Source organism: Molothrus ater, chromosome 4 (genome assembly GCF_012460135.2).
Source record: "Molothrus ater isolate BHLD 08-10-18 breed brown headed cowbird chromosome 4, BPBGC_Mater_1.1, whole genome shotgun sequence".
Lineage (NCBI taxonomy): Eukaryota > Metazoa > Chordata > Aves > Passeriformes > Icteridae > Molothrus > Molothrus ater.
Genome location: NC_050481.2, coordinates 68,688,712 through 68,702,572, shown reverse-complemented (window position 1 = coordinate 68,702,572; position 13,861 = coordinate 68,688,712). Strand labels below are relative to the sequence as shown.

The 13,861-nt window shown below is 38.4% G+C and overlaps 1 protein-coding gene across 1 annotated transcript in view; it reads left to right on the top strand.

Annotated features, from left to right (window-relative positions):
• CTNNA2 (catenin alpha 2) overlaps positions 1–13,861 on the top strand; it is a 478,376-nt gene that overhangs the window by 442,291 nt on the left and 22,224 nt on the right. The window contains exons 15-17 of the mRNA XM_054514537.1: positions 1,589–1,770; positions 4,056–4,161; positions 6,719–6,853. Coding sequence (XP_054370512.1) covers positions 1,589–1,770; positions 4,056–4,161; positions 6,719–6,853 — 423 coding nt within the window. The remainder of the gene's footprint in view (positions 1–1,588; positions 1,771–4,055; positions 4,162–6,718; positions 6,854–13,861) is intronic.

The window sequence follows — 13,861 nt, the reverse complement described above, 5'->3', positions numbered from 1 at the left end:
TTTAGGGTTCTTGAATTCTACTACATTTTTATTGTGGTTATTACTACTGCTGCACTTAAATCCTTCTGCTTTGATCAGGTACACACTGTATAAACATAATATATCATAAAGACAGTTCCTGAATAACATAGATTGCAATGTGGCACAGGAAGCAACAAATTATAAAAACCTAAAAGGGAAACAATGCTAAGCAGAAGCTGTCCAGTCCCGTTTCTGGAGTGCTGAGCAGAATAGAATCCTGCTTGAACCTTTCCTGTGGAAAAGATGCAAAATACTTTTATTTGTGCCATATAATGGATTTGTTTAATATGCTTACTCCATAAGGCTGGTAAGTGTTTTAGCAGAAAGACTTGTGTTGGTCTTCAGTAGAAATAAAAGTGGAATTTACAGGCTGCATTTGCTGTAGGATATGGCTGCTTTGAAAGCACATCAGCAGCTGGAACAGAATTATTAAAGCACTGTTTACCAGCTTGAAGAGTGTTCAGGTGAAGCAGCCACTTAAGAACCCACAGGCAAGTCATACAGATAAACTTCCCAAATTTCACTACTCCTATCACATTGTCTTAATTTCAGCTAATTCCTCAATTCTGTTGTTTTATGTGCATTTTATATATTTATTTATTAGCTTGACTTATACTGCATTTTTCTGTGCAAAGACTATTATGCTCACACTTGAAACTGCTGAGTTACATTGATAAGGCCTAATTAAAACTCGTCTTGAATTTTAATTTGATTAACTTGCAAATTTCTCATTTTCTGATCTACTGTTTATAACCCTTTTTAATTTCAGTTTGGGAAAAGGTCAATTACGAATTTTTAAAAGCCAAGAGCATTTTAAGAAAATGTAGAAAAAGACTGCAGCTGATTGAAAGTGACATAAACAAGAAAAAAATGTAATGACACTTAAATATGTGTCACACCCCATTAAATGCATAATGTGGTCTTCAGAACCCCCTAGAGCCAAATAATAGCTTAACTTGGAAATCATTATTCAAAGTGTCCATTTGATCTTCAAAAGTAATTGTTATAATTTTTTAGGGTGTTTTTGGAGGGGAGCAGGAACTTTGTGCTTTGTTCATGCTGAGGCAGACCAGTACCAACCTGTCCAGTGCCTTTTTGCATCTCTTCCAAGAGAAAATCAGAACACTAAATATCATTAAAAGATACACTTGTTGCAATTCACTTCGAATGTATTGTCTTGTGTGTCATAGCTTATTTTAGTGTTGTGTTAATGTGAAATCCTCTGTTTCTGACAGAGGATGAGACTAGGGGAGACACAGCAATTCAGTCTGCCTTTTCCCATAAATGTCACTTGTTTTGTTCTTCCTCAAAATTGAGGTTTAATTCTCCTTTGTCAACTGCTGAATAATCACGACATCATAAATACAAATTTTATCATCTTGAAAGTGCAAGAAGAGGCATAAACATGCTGTGAATGTGCTTGTACCTGTCCTGACAGAAATCAAATGCATACAGGACTTTGCATCTTCAGCTCCCATAAAAAGTAACTCAAGCTGTTGGGACCACTGGAAAGATCCAGTTTGTAGCTCCCTTTTTTTTTCATGCCCAACTCCTGTATTTTCTCCAGGCTATCATGGCCCAGCTGCCCCAGGAGGAGAAGGCAAAGATTGCTGAGCAGGTGGAGATATTCCACCAAGAGAAGAGCAAGCTGGATGCAGAGGTGGCCAAGTGGGATGACAGTGGCAATGACATCATTGTGCTGGCCAAGCAGATGTGCATGATCATGATGGAAATGACAGATTTCACCAGGTAAGGACAAAACAACCCCAGCTCAGCAGCTCAGATGGGCCACATCTCCCCTTTTCTGCTTGATTTGTACCCTTTTGAGATGATTTGCTGTGGTTTTGGGGATGCAAAGCCAAGGAATGCTCATCATATACACTGCTCTGGGTGTTTGTCCAAGTGGGATTAATCACATTAATTTTTTGTGCTATTTGCAAGTCTCTTTTATTTGCAGATCATTTTGTAAAGTTAGTCTGTGACCTTACAGACACTCCAGTGACATTTCCTTTAGTACCCATCTAAGTGCATGTGGCTCTCTGAACTTTCAACATTTCAGCACAATTTGTGTCAATCAAAAATAATGGCAAAACTATTTATATCATTTGAACATTGAACTTCCTTCCAAAAAAAATCCCAAATGAAATGAAACTGGTTTGATCTAATGCTTCGTGGGAGTCTGTCAGTAATGATTTTTTTTACTTTCATTTCTTTTCTCTATTGATGCCTTTTTCTTCTCTAATTGCAGAGGCCATTCATTAATGATACAATGTAAACAGAATTATTGTCTTTTATTATGGTCATGTTGTTAATCACACCAGGGAGAAAGGTTTACAAGATTCTTTGAATTCCAGATCACTGTAGTAAATTAAATTTTGTTCAGTGTTTATTTTTTAAGTGAGTTCAAAAGTGTAAATGGTATTTATCAAAATGTGATTACACAAAACAGGATGAAAATCTTCGTGATTTTTTTTTTTCAGGATTAAAATCAGACATCCATTTATTCATCTCTTTGTGTTGCCCCATCCCTGGAAGTGTTCAAGCTCAGTTGGTTGGGGCTTGCAGCAACCTGGGATAGTGGCAAGGGGTGGAAGTGGATGGAGAGGATATTTTACACAATTATGTGTTACTTTTGCATTTGTATTGTCTCTGATCCTTCTGTCAGCAAAACATAGAGTGAAAACTGCCCAAACGTTGTCATTGTATCATGGAAGGAAGAAATGATGTTCTAAAGCAACAGCCCAGAATATGCACAGTTTCTGCAACCTCCTGGACAACCTTTGATATATTGACCATGAAACTGGAAGTTTTATAATTGTATTTTCTAGCAACAAAAGAACAAAACTAATTTGAGAATGAGATAAAGACTACTGACACGTTTGAAGTAAATAAAAAAAAATAAAATCAAAGTGTGCCTCTGTCTGCATCAGATTAAATAACAAGTTGTTCAATATATTCCATTAAAACAGAAACAAGCCTTTCAAACCTTTTTGGTTGGCTGTAACCTCAGCAGTGTTAGAATAGAATAATTTTTCAAATGCATGGAGTTTGTGACAGTCAGAGCTGCTCATGTAATTAATGTAGAAGCACACGAGGTCACCAAGAAGTATTTTTGCTGCAGTTTAAGTTCACCAGAAGTGGGATACTTGTATCTGTTTAAAGTGGTAATGAAAGTCTGGAAGGAAGATTAAAATGGAAATATGTTTCAGCACATTATTCTTGCTATTATAGATTTTAAAAAATTCCAAAAATAATGCAGTGTTGTGCTTAGAAAAAATGACTTCTCTTTAATTAAAAAAAAAAAGTTTGATCATATTGTCATTTTCCACATTAAAAAAAATGGAAAATGAATTCACTTCCAGTTGAGACTTTCTCAGAAGCAACAGCAATTTTTTTTTGGTACAAGCAGGATTAAAGTTTTGAGTCTGATGAAAACTCACAGAAGTCTGTGGAGACCTTCTGTCTTAATACATTTTGGTAGCTTTAATGACTAAAATCAGAATTTTGTGCAACATCTTAAAAATATGGTGAAAGATCAGACCTAAAGCTAATTATAAATGGTTTAAGTGTAACATTCAAGTGTGTAACATAATGATTATGCTTCACCTCTCTTTATTTTCCAACAAAAAATCTTCAAAAAAAAAGTCTTCTAAAATGTGACGTTCTTGCCTTAGACATGATGGGCTGAACATTTAGCACTGGCTTGGGAATCACATCATTTTGAAATAGTTGTGTATTCCAGGAACAACGTTGGCTTAATGAGCACTTAAAAATGCATATACTATTAAGTACAGCTCATGTGCTTGAAGGCACCATCAGACTAAATTGCCACTGAGGCATTTTGTAAGGGAGAGGAAATACAGCAGAAAGATTTCTTAATCAAGCTGTACTATAAAGTACTTAAAAGGCAAAATTGTAATAAATTAGGAAGACATTTGTGTTACTATTTTAAAAATGAGCACTAAACAGGGTCACTAAAAGTGTTGCTTTTCACGATTTATTGAGATTGTGGGTAATTGTCTTGTGTTTCACAGAGGGAAAGGCCCCCTGAAGAACACATCTGATGTCATTAATGCAGCCAAGAAGATTGCAGAGGCAGGATCCAGGATGGACAAACTGGCACGGGCAGTAGCTGATCAGGTAGCCCCAAAATGAGCTGAAACACAATGGAACCTCTATGCATGAGTTGCCTTTTGCAGGAAAAGTGTCTTACCAGAAAATCACCTGTTGGGAATCTGGATCCAGATCTTCCCGTTGGTTCTTCTAGACCCATCAGCATTTTGCAGAGCAGAAAATTCATAAATGAGTTTCTCCAAAATTCAGAAATGCCTGGCTTGTTCCTAGGCCTCACTTCTGAGCCTGTTAGAGTTAGACAGAGACTCCTCCAGGTTGGAAAAGACTTATGAGATCATCACCTCCCAAATGTCTTTGCTGTTAAAAGCACAGTAAGGATTTGGATGCTCTGTTTCCCCTGCCAAGTCCCTTGGAGTGCTTAGATTCTTTTCAGCTCATTCTTCCAGCAATTTTCTCTTGATTTGGCTCTTTCCTCCTTCAAGGTTCTCTGACTCCCTATTTTCTGGTTGCCTCAGTGTGTTGTGCATGCTGGGGGGTCTGTGTCCCCACTTCCTTTACCAAATTCAAAATATATATACAGCTGGACAGATGACCTTGCTGTATGTATATTTCAGATTTATCTATTCATCTGGAGAGCAAGAGGAAGCATTGTATTAAAAGTCAAGAGCCAAATTTAAATCCAGGTCCTACGTAGCTAATTTTAGATTTAGACAAATTAAACTGCACTGTTTTTCCCTTTGTAAATTTCCTATAGTTTCTTTAATTTCATTGTCATCAAGAGAAATTTGCTGGAAGTGGGAGCTGTTAACTTCCTTGCCTCTTTCTCTTCAAAATAAGAATGTCATTTTCCTCTTCAAGTAAGAGTGTGATAATGTGTAACACACCTTGCCATGGAATATGGACCAGAGTGGCAAAAAAAACCCAAAGCTTCCATTTTCCTGTAGCCCCAGAAATGTTGGGTTTAGGTCTTCTTCAGCAGCAGCAAGCATTTTTCCTGTAGTTAACCCATTCCAGTCCTTCAATTGTAGCATCTGTTCATTTTAACACAAGAAAGAAGAAATCCATCTGTCAGCTGATGAAATTCCTGGTCTGCAGTGTTTGCAGAGGTGGAATATTTTAAAGAAAGAAACAGAAGGAGACTAGTTAGGCTTAGAGTGCCTTGACTTGAGTCATATTTTAAATTTCAGAGGACTGTAACCCTAATAATAAACAGTGACATTATTTTGAGAGTATTTGTTTTAATGCTTATACTTTCATGATATTTCACAGAACTCTGGGGGCCCTCAAGCAATATGAACTTTTTGTGGACAGTTGCATTTTTAATTATTGTTCCAATGAAAGAGCCCTTACATTTTTTTAACTCCAAGGTATTTATATTTAAAGCCTTGACAACTCTTCAGAAGTATTGCTTTAAATTCATTCCTTTCAGTTCAGAGACTTCAAGAACTGAGTAAATATTTTTATATTAAATTGGCATCAGTAGGGAGAAGATTTCTTTGAGGGATTAATGCCTGAAAGGTGTGGCAACTGTCTGAGGAAGAGAGGCTCTACAGCAGCCACAGTGAAGATCCAGCTTTGTTTATTATTAGTTTTAAAGGGCAAGAAAAAAGCCAAGTGACTCCATTTGGGGTTATAGACAACAATATATCCAACTACTTCACCATGAGCACATTCCTTGCCAGCATGAGCTGCTGGGGCCAGAGCAGTGATCTCAAGGTTGGAGCTGTGATGTTGTTGACTCGTGCATTTAATTCTATCAGTTTTTCTTGAAATGCTCTGATAATATTTGTTTTTAATTGAGCATGAACTCTGTAAGGTGATAAAAAGGCATATTCGGAATCTTTGGTCCCCAAGCTGTGCAGGAACATTGTCAGTCAGACTTTGCTGGGTAGCCCCAAAGAGTATTTACTGGGGACATGCTGTTAGCAGTGGGTCCTTTCAGCTCTTTTTCATCAGAGTGAATTACTGAGGTCTGCTCTCCTGAGGCAAGACTTGGAATATTAACTACAAGGCTGTTGTTTGTTATGCTGTTGATATTGTAAGGGATGATGCAGTTTCTATTGAGTCCCAGAGACTATGAATAAATTGTAATGGGGCTCTTTCTAGTTCTATTGATTGTGAAACCCTCACAGCATCCAGCACATTCCTAATCTAATCCTCTGAATGTCTGCACAAATGCCAGGGGAGCTGCCAGGCAGACAGGAGTTGGCATTGGCGTGGGGGTAACCACTCAGAACTGGGTGTATCTGGACATTAACTGGTCCATCCTGGATGTTAACTTGGATGTCCAGCAGGCAACCTGGAGTTTCAAGTTAAACCTGACCTTTTGGGTGTTCAGTACAATTCCATAGATAATTGCGGAGCATAATTTAAAATTAATTTTTTCATAATGCCGATAAAGAGGTTTCTCATTTTCCAGAAAGGTAGAGTGCATCTTTAGGTTGCAATTCATAAATCTTGAGTCAAATGAAAGGTAGAATTTGAGCTTTCAGATTTTATCTAGTACCTCATGTAAAGACAAAGTGGAATAGATCCACCTAATACACACGCTGCCACTATCTGATTACCTGTCTCTGATCCCATGAACTCAGCTCCATCTGATCAGTGTTTGTGTTGTCTGCAGTGCCCAGACTCAGCCTGCAAGCAGGATCTGCTGGCCTACCTGCAGCGCATTGCCCTGTACTGCCACCAGCTCAATATCTGCAGCAAAGTGAAGGCAGAAGTTCAGAACCTGGGAGGAGAACTCATTGTATCAGGGGTAAGCTGGGATTTGTGTTTAGCCATTTGTTTCCCATGTAGCACTTGAAAGGGAGAATTTTTGATTGCAATAATGTGCAAAACAAAAATCCACTGAATCATAAGCAAGTTTTTTTGTTTGTTTTTTTTGGTGTTTTGGTTTGGTTTTTTTTGTTTGTTTTTTTTTGTTTGGTTTTGTTTTTTTTAAATTCTATCACCATTATTCCAGGCCTTACAATAACTTGTGTAGAGCAATTTGATTTTCCAATTACCCTTTGTTTATACTAACCTTGTAGAATCTTCATTTTTCCAAAAGAAAAGTAATTTCATAGCCTAGAAAGTCATTGCCAAGCTGTGAACATTAGAATTATTTGGAGCTTTTGTATATTTGCTCGTTATAAATCTTCCTTCCTTTGTTAGTACTGGTAATTTCCTTCCTCTGTGCAGAAGCCAACTCTCTATGAAGTGCATATTGTTAAGATGGTGATGACTAATGGGATTCATTCACTCAGGTTCCAATGCACACTAGGTTTAGCAAAAGACTCTGGAAGGCCAGCAAAATACTTTAAATTTTGATGCATATGCTGTTTTTAAGTCCTATTGCAAACACAGTGATTATATACTCTAATACCACCCAGTTATTTCCGTTATTTTCAATGAACACTACAAACTTCTTACATACAACCTTTTGCAGAAATAAAGACAGGCAGCAGTAATATTGTAAGCAATAGGTTTTTTACATTTTTAAAATATTTTTTTCCTTCTCCTATGTTGACCTTTGAGCCTCTGGGAGTATGCTAGAACCGCAAAGAAGCAATGACTGCTCTTTGTGATTTTTTTTTCTTTGACACTAGTTTAGCCCCATGACACTTTTTTTATCCTCTAAGTCAAGTACAGACCATATGTATGTAAATTTGTAACATATTCCACTCTCCTGAGTGGTTTCAAAACAATAGTGATTTGTGAGACCCAAGATGCTGAAAACAAATTGTTTCCAAACATGGTTTTAAAAAAGCACCCTTTCATTGTTTAAGCCCAATCAAGTACGAAGATTATTAGAACAACAAACTTGTGCCCTTCATTCCATCCATGAGATTCCCCAGTGGCACCACTGGCCTTCCTCAAACGTATCAGAAGTCACAGAAAGTGTTCTCAGTCACATAACATTTTTTTTTTTTGCAAAGCACCATAGAAGGTCTTAAACACTTGCCAGGCTTTCTTGGATCAGGCATTCTGAAGTCATATACACAATCCTAAAAGGAGCTGCTTAAAGGTTCCTGTATCCGTCCTGCAATTGGTCTTCACTTCTTGACGTATGTACGTATGTAATTTTAATGCCTTGATCTTCCCACAGCAATGAAAAATCCTCTTCCATTTTCCTGACAGCAGCGGCGTGATCTGTCCTTGTATCACTGACAGCTTTGCTGCATCGTAACTGCCATGATCTTCTCTTACCTCCTGCTACCTGGGTCCAGCCTTTCATTCCCATTTGGTTGTCATGTTCATCTCTCTAAAACAACCTCCCGAATCAGTGCTTCTCCTGGCTTGGCTTTTGTGGTTGTGTGTGTTTCTTTTTTGGAGTCTCTTTATTCAGTGTTTGTGGATGCTGAATAAGCCATTGTGAGCCTTGCGCATCTCCTCGTTCCTGGAACATCCCCATCCGTTGTGGAATTATCAGTGGCCAAACTGCTTGAGTTCATCATTCCAGTCTGGCATTGTTGGCATCCGCTGCTTCCCAGGCTCCATCACCATTGTGTTTCTGTTTGGTGGGGTTTTCACAGTCAGTCTCAAAAGGCAAAATGAGCTTCAACCACGGAAATTATTTGGGTCTGTTCCAAAGATTCGGTAAAACTGAAAATTTGAAGATTGCCCAGCTTGCTTCTTCTGCTGGTGCTCTGAGCAGGAGGAGGTAGAGTGAGTTGAACTCCTGTGCATCCCTTTGTGAGAGCATTATCTTGTGATCTGACATGCCCCAGTCAGTGCAGAGCTTTCCTGACAGTGTTTTCTGAGCTGTTGATCTTCAGGGTGCTGGGTACTGTATGCTCCTTTGCTATCCAGAGGTCTGGTATCCAAGTGCACATCCACATCTGCTTGTCTACTTGCTGCTTCTGCTTCCATCTTCTTCTTCATTCTCTCTTGGATAGCCAATTACAAATAAGCAGTATTTTATTTATACTAAAATGAAATACCATTATTTGGCAACTTGCATACAGTACAATGTTAGAAGTACTAGAGAAATCCAGAACTCAAGCTTCCCAACCTATGAGGACAGAAGTAAGTTTCTGTGATTGTGCTATATTGAAATGTTTTGGTGTAAATATCAAGCACCATGACAATTATTACAATATTGTAATTTACTACTGTGTTTACAAGTACCACGAGACAATTCAGAGCAATCCAAAAGATGACTTGCAATTCAGAACTATTATGGGGAGTAGGATCTCTGCTTGATTTTTTTCATTATTAAGAATATTAATCAATATTTATAAATGAAATGAATGTATGCATATGTATGTTTGAATCTTTGTGTGGGTGTATGCATAGTTATATATAAAGGAAAGAGACATAAAACCAATTAAAAGCTAAAAGACAGATGAAAGCCACCCCACAGTTCTTACAGTTTTGTTAGAGAAAAATATGTTGCAACAACTTCAAAAATACTGTGTACATAACATTTAATGTGCCTTATGTCTTTTGATGAAACTTCTATTTCCTTTTTTTCCCCCCAAGATTCAGTAGTTCAGTATGGTTTACCTCTGAAAATAAGCATGAAGCTGATCTTGTTTGCTTTTTTCCTCTATAGATTGGTATGATTCTAGCATAGCATATGAAGGGTCCTTTTTGGCATCAATGACTTTGCTGCAAATAGGAAAACAGATCAAAAAGTAAGAAAATGTCACAGTCCTGAATTGTGAATTATTTCAGTAAAGAACCCACTGTTGTTTTCCCTTTTCTTCCTCCCATTCCTTTTCCCCTCTGGTCTTTTTTCTCCTTTGATCTTTCCCATCAGACTCCCTCCATGCAGATAGCAGAATCATTTTTACAGTTAAGTAAGACCTGGCAATTGGGAGTTAGCACACATCAGCTAATCCCACATTAATATAAAGAGTGCAAGGACAATTTCGACCTTCTGTTGACTCGGCCCTTTATGTTCCAAGGTGAGATTCTTAATTCCCAATTCCAATGGAGTTTTGAAAAGTAAAATAAGGAAAAACCCTGATACCAGGTCTTCAGTGAGGAGCCCTGGAAACCCAGAAAAGATTACAGGGAAGAAAATAAGCAAACGTGGTGAGGAGGATGTTAGATAAAAGCAAAAAGAAATTATTATCAAAAGTTAAAAAATATTTTAAAAATATTTCTAACTGTGTAGATGATAGCCTTGTTCATAATAGAACTCTCCTTGACCTTGGTCCATAAACAGATTTACATTTCTGTAATTTTAGATTTTAATATTCAATTTCTAGTTCCCTTCTGAGAATAAACAACCTCCTTTAATGAAGTTACAGAGTAAAAGCACTTCAAAATAATTTGCTTTGTCTCTTGCTTTGGTTTATTTAAGGTAATGCATATTTGCTTCATAATCACTTGCAGTATTGTATTGGAATGAGTCCTCTGAGGTGCTGAGAGTACACTGCTCTCAGTGAAGTAAATCCCATTTACATATACTTAACTCTTGCTGATGGCCTTGCCTTTTTGTGGGAGCTACTTTTGTTCAGTTGCTTTAATGATGTTTCTTATTTAGATAAAAAAATTAGACTTCTAACTCTAGGCCTCCTTTATTTTTCTAGCATTTCTGTCTGCCTCTTGTTAGCAAGAGAATGACAATAAAACAAATCTATGTATTCATTTCCTATCCTAGAGTAAATATCCACTTGTTCTCTTTACTGTTGCTCAGTAGCTGATCAGCTCATTTACCAACTATCCATTTCGGCTGTGAGCTTGCATTTTTTAAAGTTCTTGTTTATGTTAGTAGATTTGCCACAGTTTGTCCTGTAGGATTAAATTGAGCAGAATTTAAGAAAATCCCTTATCCAAGGCAGCTCCTTATCATGTTCAGGTTTGATTTAGAGCCCTACAGATAAAATCAGCTGTATTATCAGAAAATTTTCCAGAGTCCTAAACTTCTGAACCAGACAGATATGCAGTGTCATCTAGAGTGGCAGCCATGTGCCTTTGAGCACTGTCCAAAAGTATGGAATCAATAGTTAAAGCACACTCCAAACATACACTTCAGCTGGATCCAGCTCCCAGTTATTTTCCAAGTCCTATTTATCTTAACATAATAGGCTCAACTGCGATACCCAGAGAAGGATTCCTATATTCTGTTGAAGGTACAAGACAGTGTAGGTAAGATTGTGAGTTTATCAAGGAGTTCTTGCTTGGCGGATTGAAATGAGGAATTTAGCTTGAACAGGAAGGTGAAAGGGCTGGAGCAATCCCATTAGTTTTGGGTGGGACATGATGAAAATTGACAAAACACCTGGACTGGGAGGGTGAACATAAAAGGATGAACAAATACAGAGATACTGCAAAATAATTACATGTTTATTTGTGATCAGTGATAAGAGTAAGATAACCAGAAAGAGCCAGTCCTCATCAAATATGAATGAGCCTCATTATTTATCAGAGAATAACAGTGAGCATCCAGCAGTTATTTCAGATGAGCTCACCAGCAGTTTCCCTATCAATTCTGCCTATGGATCTCACATCTAATAAAAATAGCTTAAATATCCTAGTTTTATTTTAATTAAGGCTAAATCACTCTAACTACCTCACACTGTAAAAGCAAGTTGGTATCGTGTGGGCAGTAAAGTATCAAGTTACTCCATATTAATTCTATAGACTCAAAGAAAAATCAGGTAGTTTGAAGTTCACCTGTTATTAAAAGTGAGCAAGGCCATCTTTCATTGAATTTGGATGAAGAGCACTTACTTAAGAGCCACTGATGGGGTGTTTCATTTCCCTGAAACAGAAAGCCTTTCTGGCGTGTTTTCCTTTGTTTTGAAGTTGGCAATCAGAGAGAATTTTTGCATTTAAAACGCTTAAGAGAATGGGAAAAGTGTTGATTAAGGGTTTGGTAAACAGACCAATTTCATACTCCTGAACCAGGCAAGAATTGAGAATTATATGGAATAAAGGTTCCTGAAGGGAGAGTTGGCAAATTGACAAAACTGTTGGGTTTCTTCTCATCAAGATTCTCAGGAGTGCAAAAAGGTTACTCAGCCAGTGACAAAATGAGTTTTGCTATAAATTTATCATAGAAATGGAACAACTGGCTCACATATCCTTGTCTCTAAACTGTAGAGAAGAGGATCAGGAGCTGGCTGATTGGTCACACTCAAAGAGTTGTAGTGAAGGCTCACTGCCTAAGTGGGCACCAGGGATGAGTGTGTTCCTCAGGAGGGGCTGGTGGGACTGGCCCTGTTTAACATCTTTGTCACTGACATGGACTGTGGGATCAAGTGCACCCTCAGCACTTGTTTTGTGACAACACTGAGCTGTCTGGTGCCACTGGAGAGAGGGATGTCATCCAGAGGGGCCTGGACAGGCTGGAGAGGTGGGTCTTTAAGGACCTCATGAAGTTCAGCAAAGCCAAATGCAAGGTCCTGCAGCTAGGTCAGGGCAATCCCTGACACAAACACAGGCTGGGAGGAGAATGGGCTGAGAGCAGACCTGAGAAGAGCTTGGGGGTGTTGGTTGATGAAAAGCTCCACGTGACCCAGCAATGTGCACTGGCAGCCCAGAAACCACACGGTCCCTGAGCTGCATCCAAAGCACCGTGGGCAGCAGGGGAGGGAGGGGATTCTCCCCAGCTCCCAGGCAACCAGCCACAGTATAAGAGGACACAGTCTTAAACTGTCCCAGAGAAGGTTTAGGTTGGACATAAAGAGGGATATATTCATAGAAAAGGAGATTAGACATTGGAATGGGCTGCCCAGGGAGGTGGTGGAGTCACAGTCCCTGGAGGTGTTTAAGGAAAGACTGGACAAGGCACTCAGTGCCATGGGGGTGCTGCGTCGTAGGATGGACTCAATGAGCTCAGAGGTCTTTTCCAACCTCGTTGATCCTGTGATTCTGTGGAAGCAGAGGGTAAAGAACAGCACTTAGGAAATAATAAGGAAGTAAGCCAAAGAAATAGGAGATATGAAACGTTCAGGGGAAGAAAGCCAAACCAAAAGCAAGATAAGAGTATGAAGTCAGAGAATTGCAGTGTTGGGAAAGGACTGAGATAAAGTCAGGACCATAAACTTGATTAACTCCACAATAATCTTTACTTGCCTAATAGAACAAGCAAGTAGAGGAAATAAAAAACTCAGGGTCTTTATTTTGACATTGTGATAAGACAGCTTCCAGGACAGGAAGGCTGGGGCTGGGTTGTGAAAGTGAGACCTTTATCTAGATAGTGTATTCAAGTAGCTCATGTCATCTGCTTTGGGAGACATTAAAGGCATGAAAAATACAGAAAGATGTTTTAGCTGGACAGTTTGGGTTGGAGATATATTTAAGTAACCTCTGCATAAGTGTCTGAATGTATGCAGATAGACTGATACATGTGAGGGTGAAATGCAGCCATAGCAAGTGCACTCAGTTCCAAAATATATTGCTATGTGAAGCATATATACTTATACAGGTTTGGATAAACCTTTATCTGGAACAAATTTGTTTGAGCTGACTAATTTAGGAATCTACAACTCCTGCTGGCACAGAATGTCCCTCAGTACACTGTCCATGAAGGACTACCTGATGTGGTAACATAAAAAATTTATCATCCTGACACTGAGTCAATTTACTACTCCTAAAGGACAAAGGCACCAGTGAGTTATGCAGGTTAATCAAAATGAGTGCTGGTAAAATCCCTCATGGTCACCTATTCATTATATATGATGTATTTTACAGAAGCTCTATCTTAGGGCTTTCTCAAAGTTAAAACGGTGAATAATTCCTAATTATCCTATGAAACATCTTAAAGGTGCATTAAAAAAAATAAAAGAGGCAAATAGATGCACCTGTAGCGACTCTAAAGCTGTGT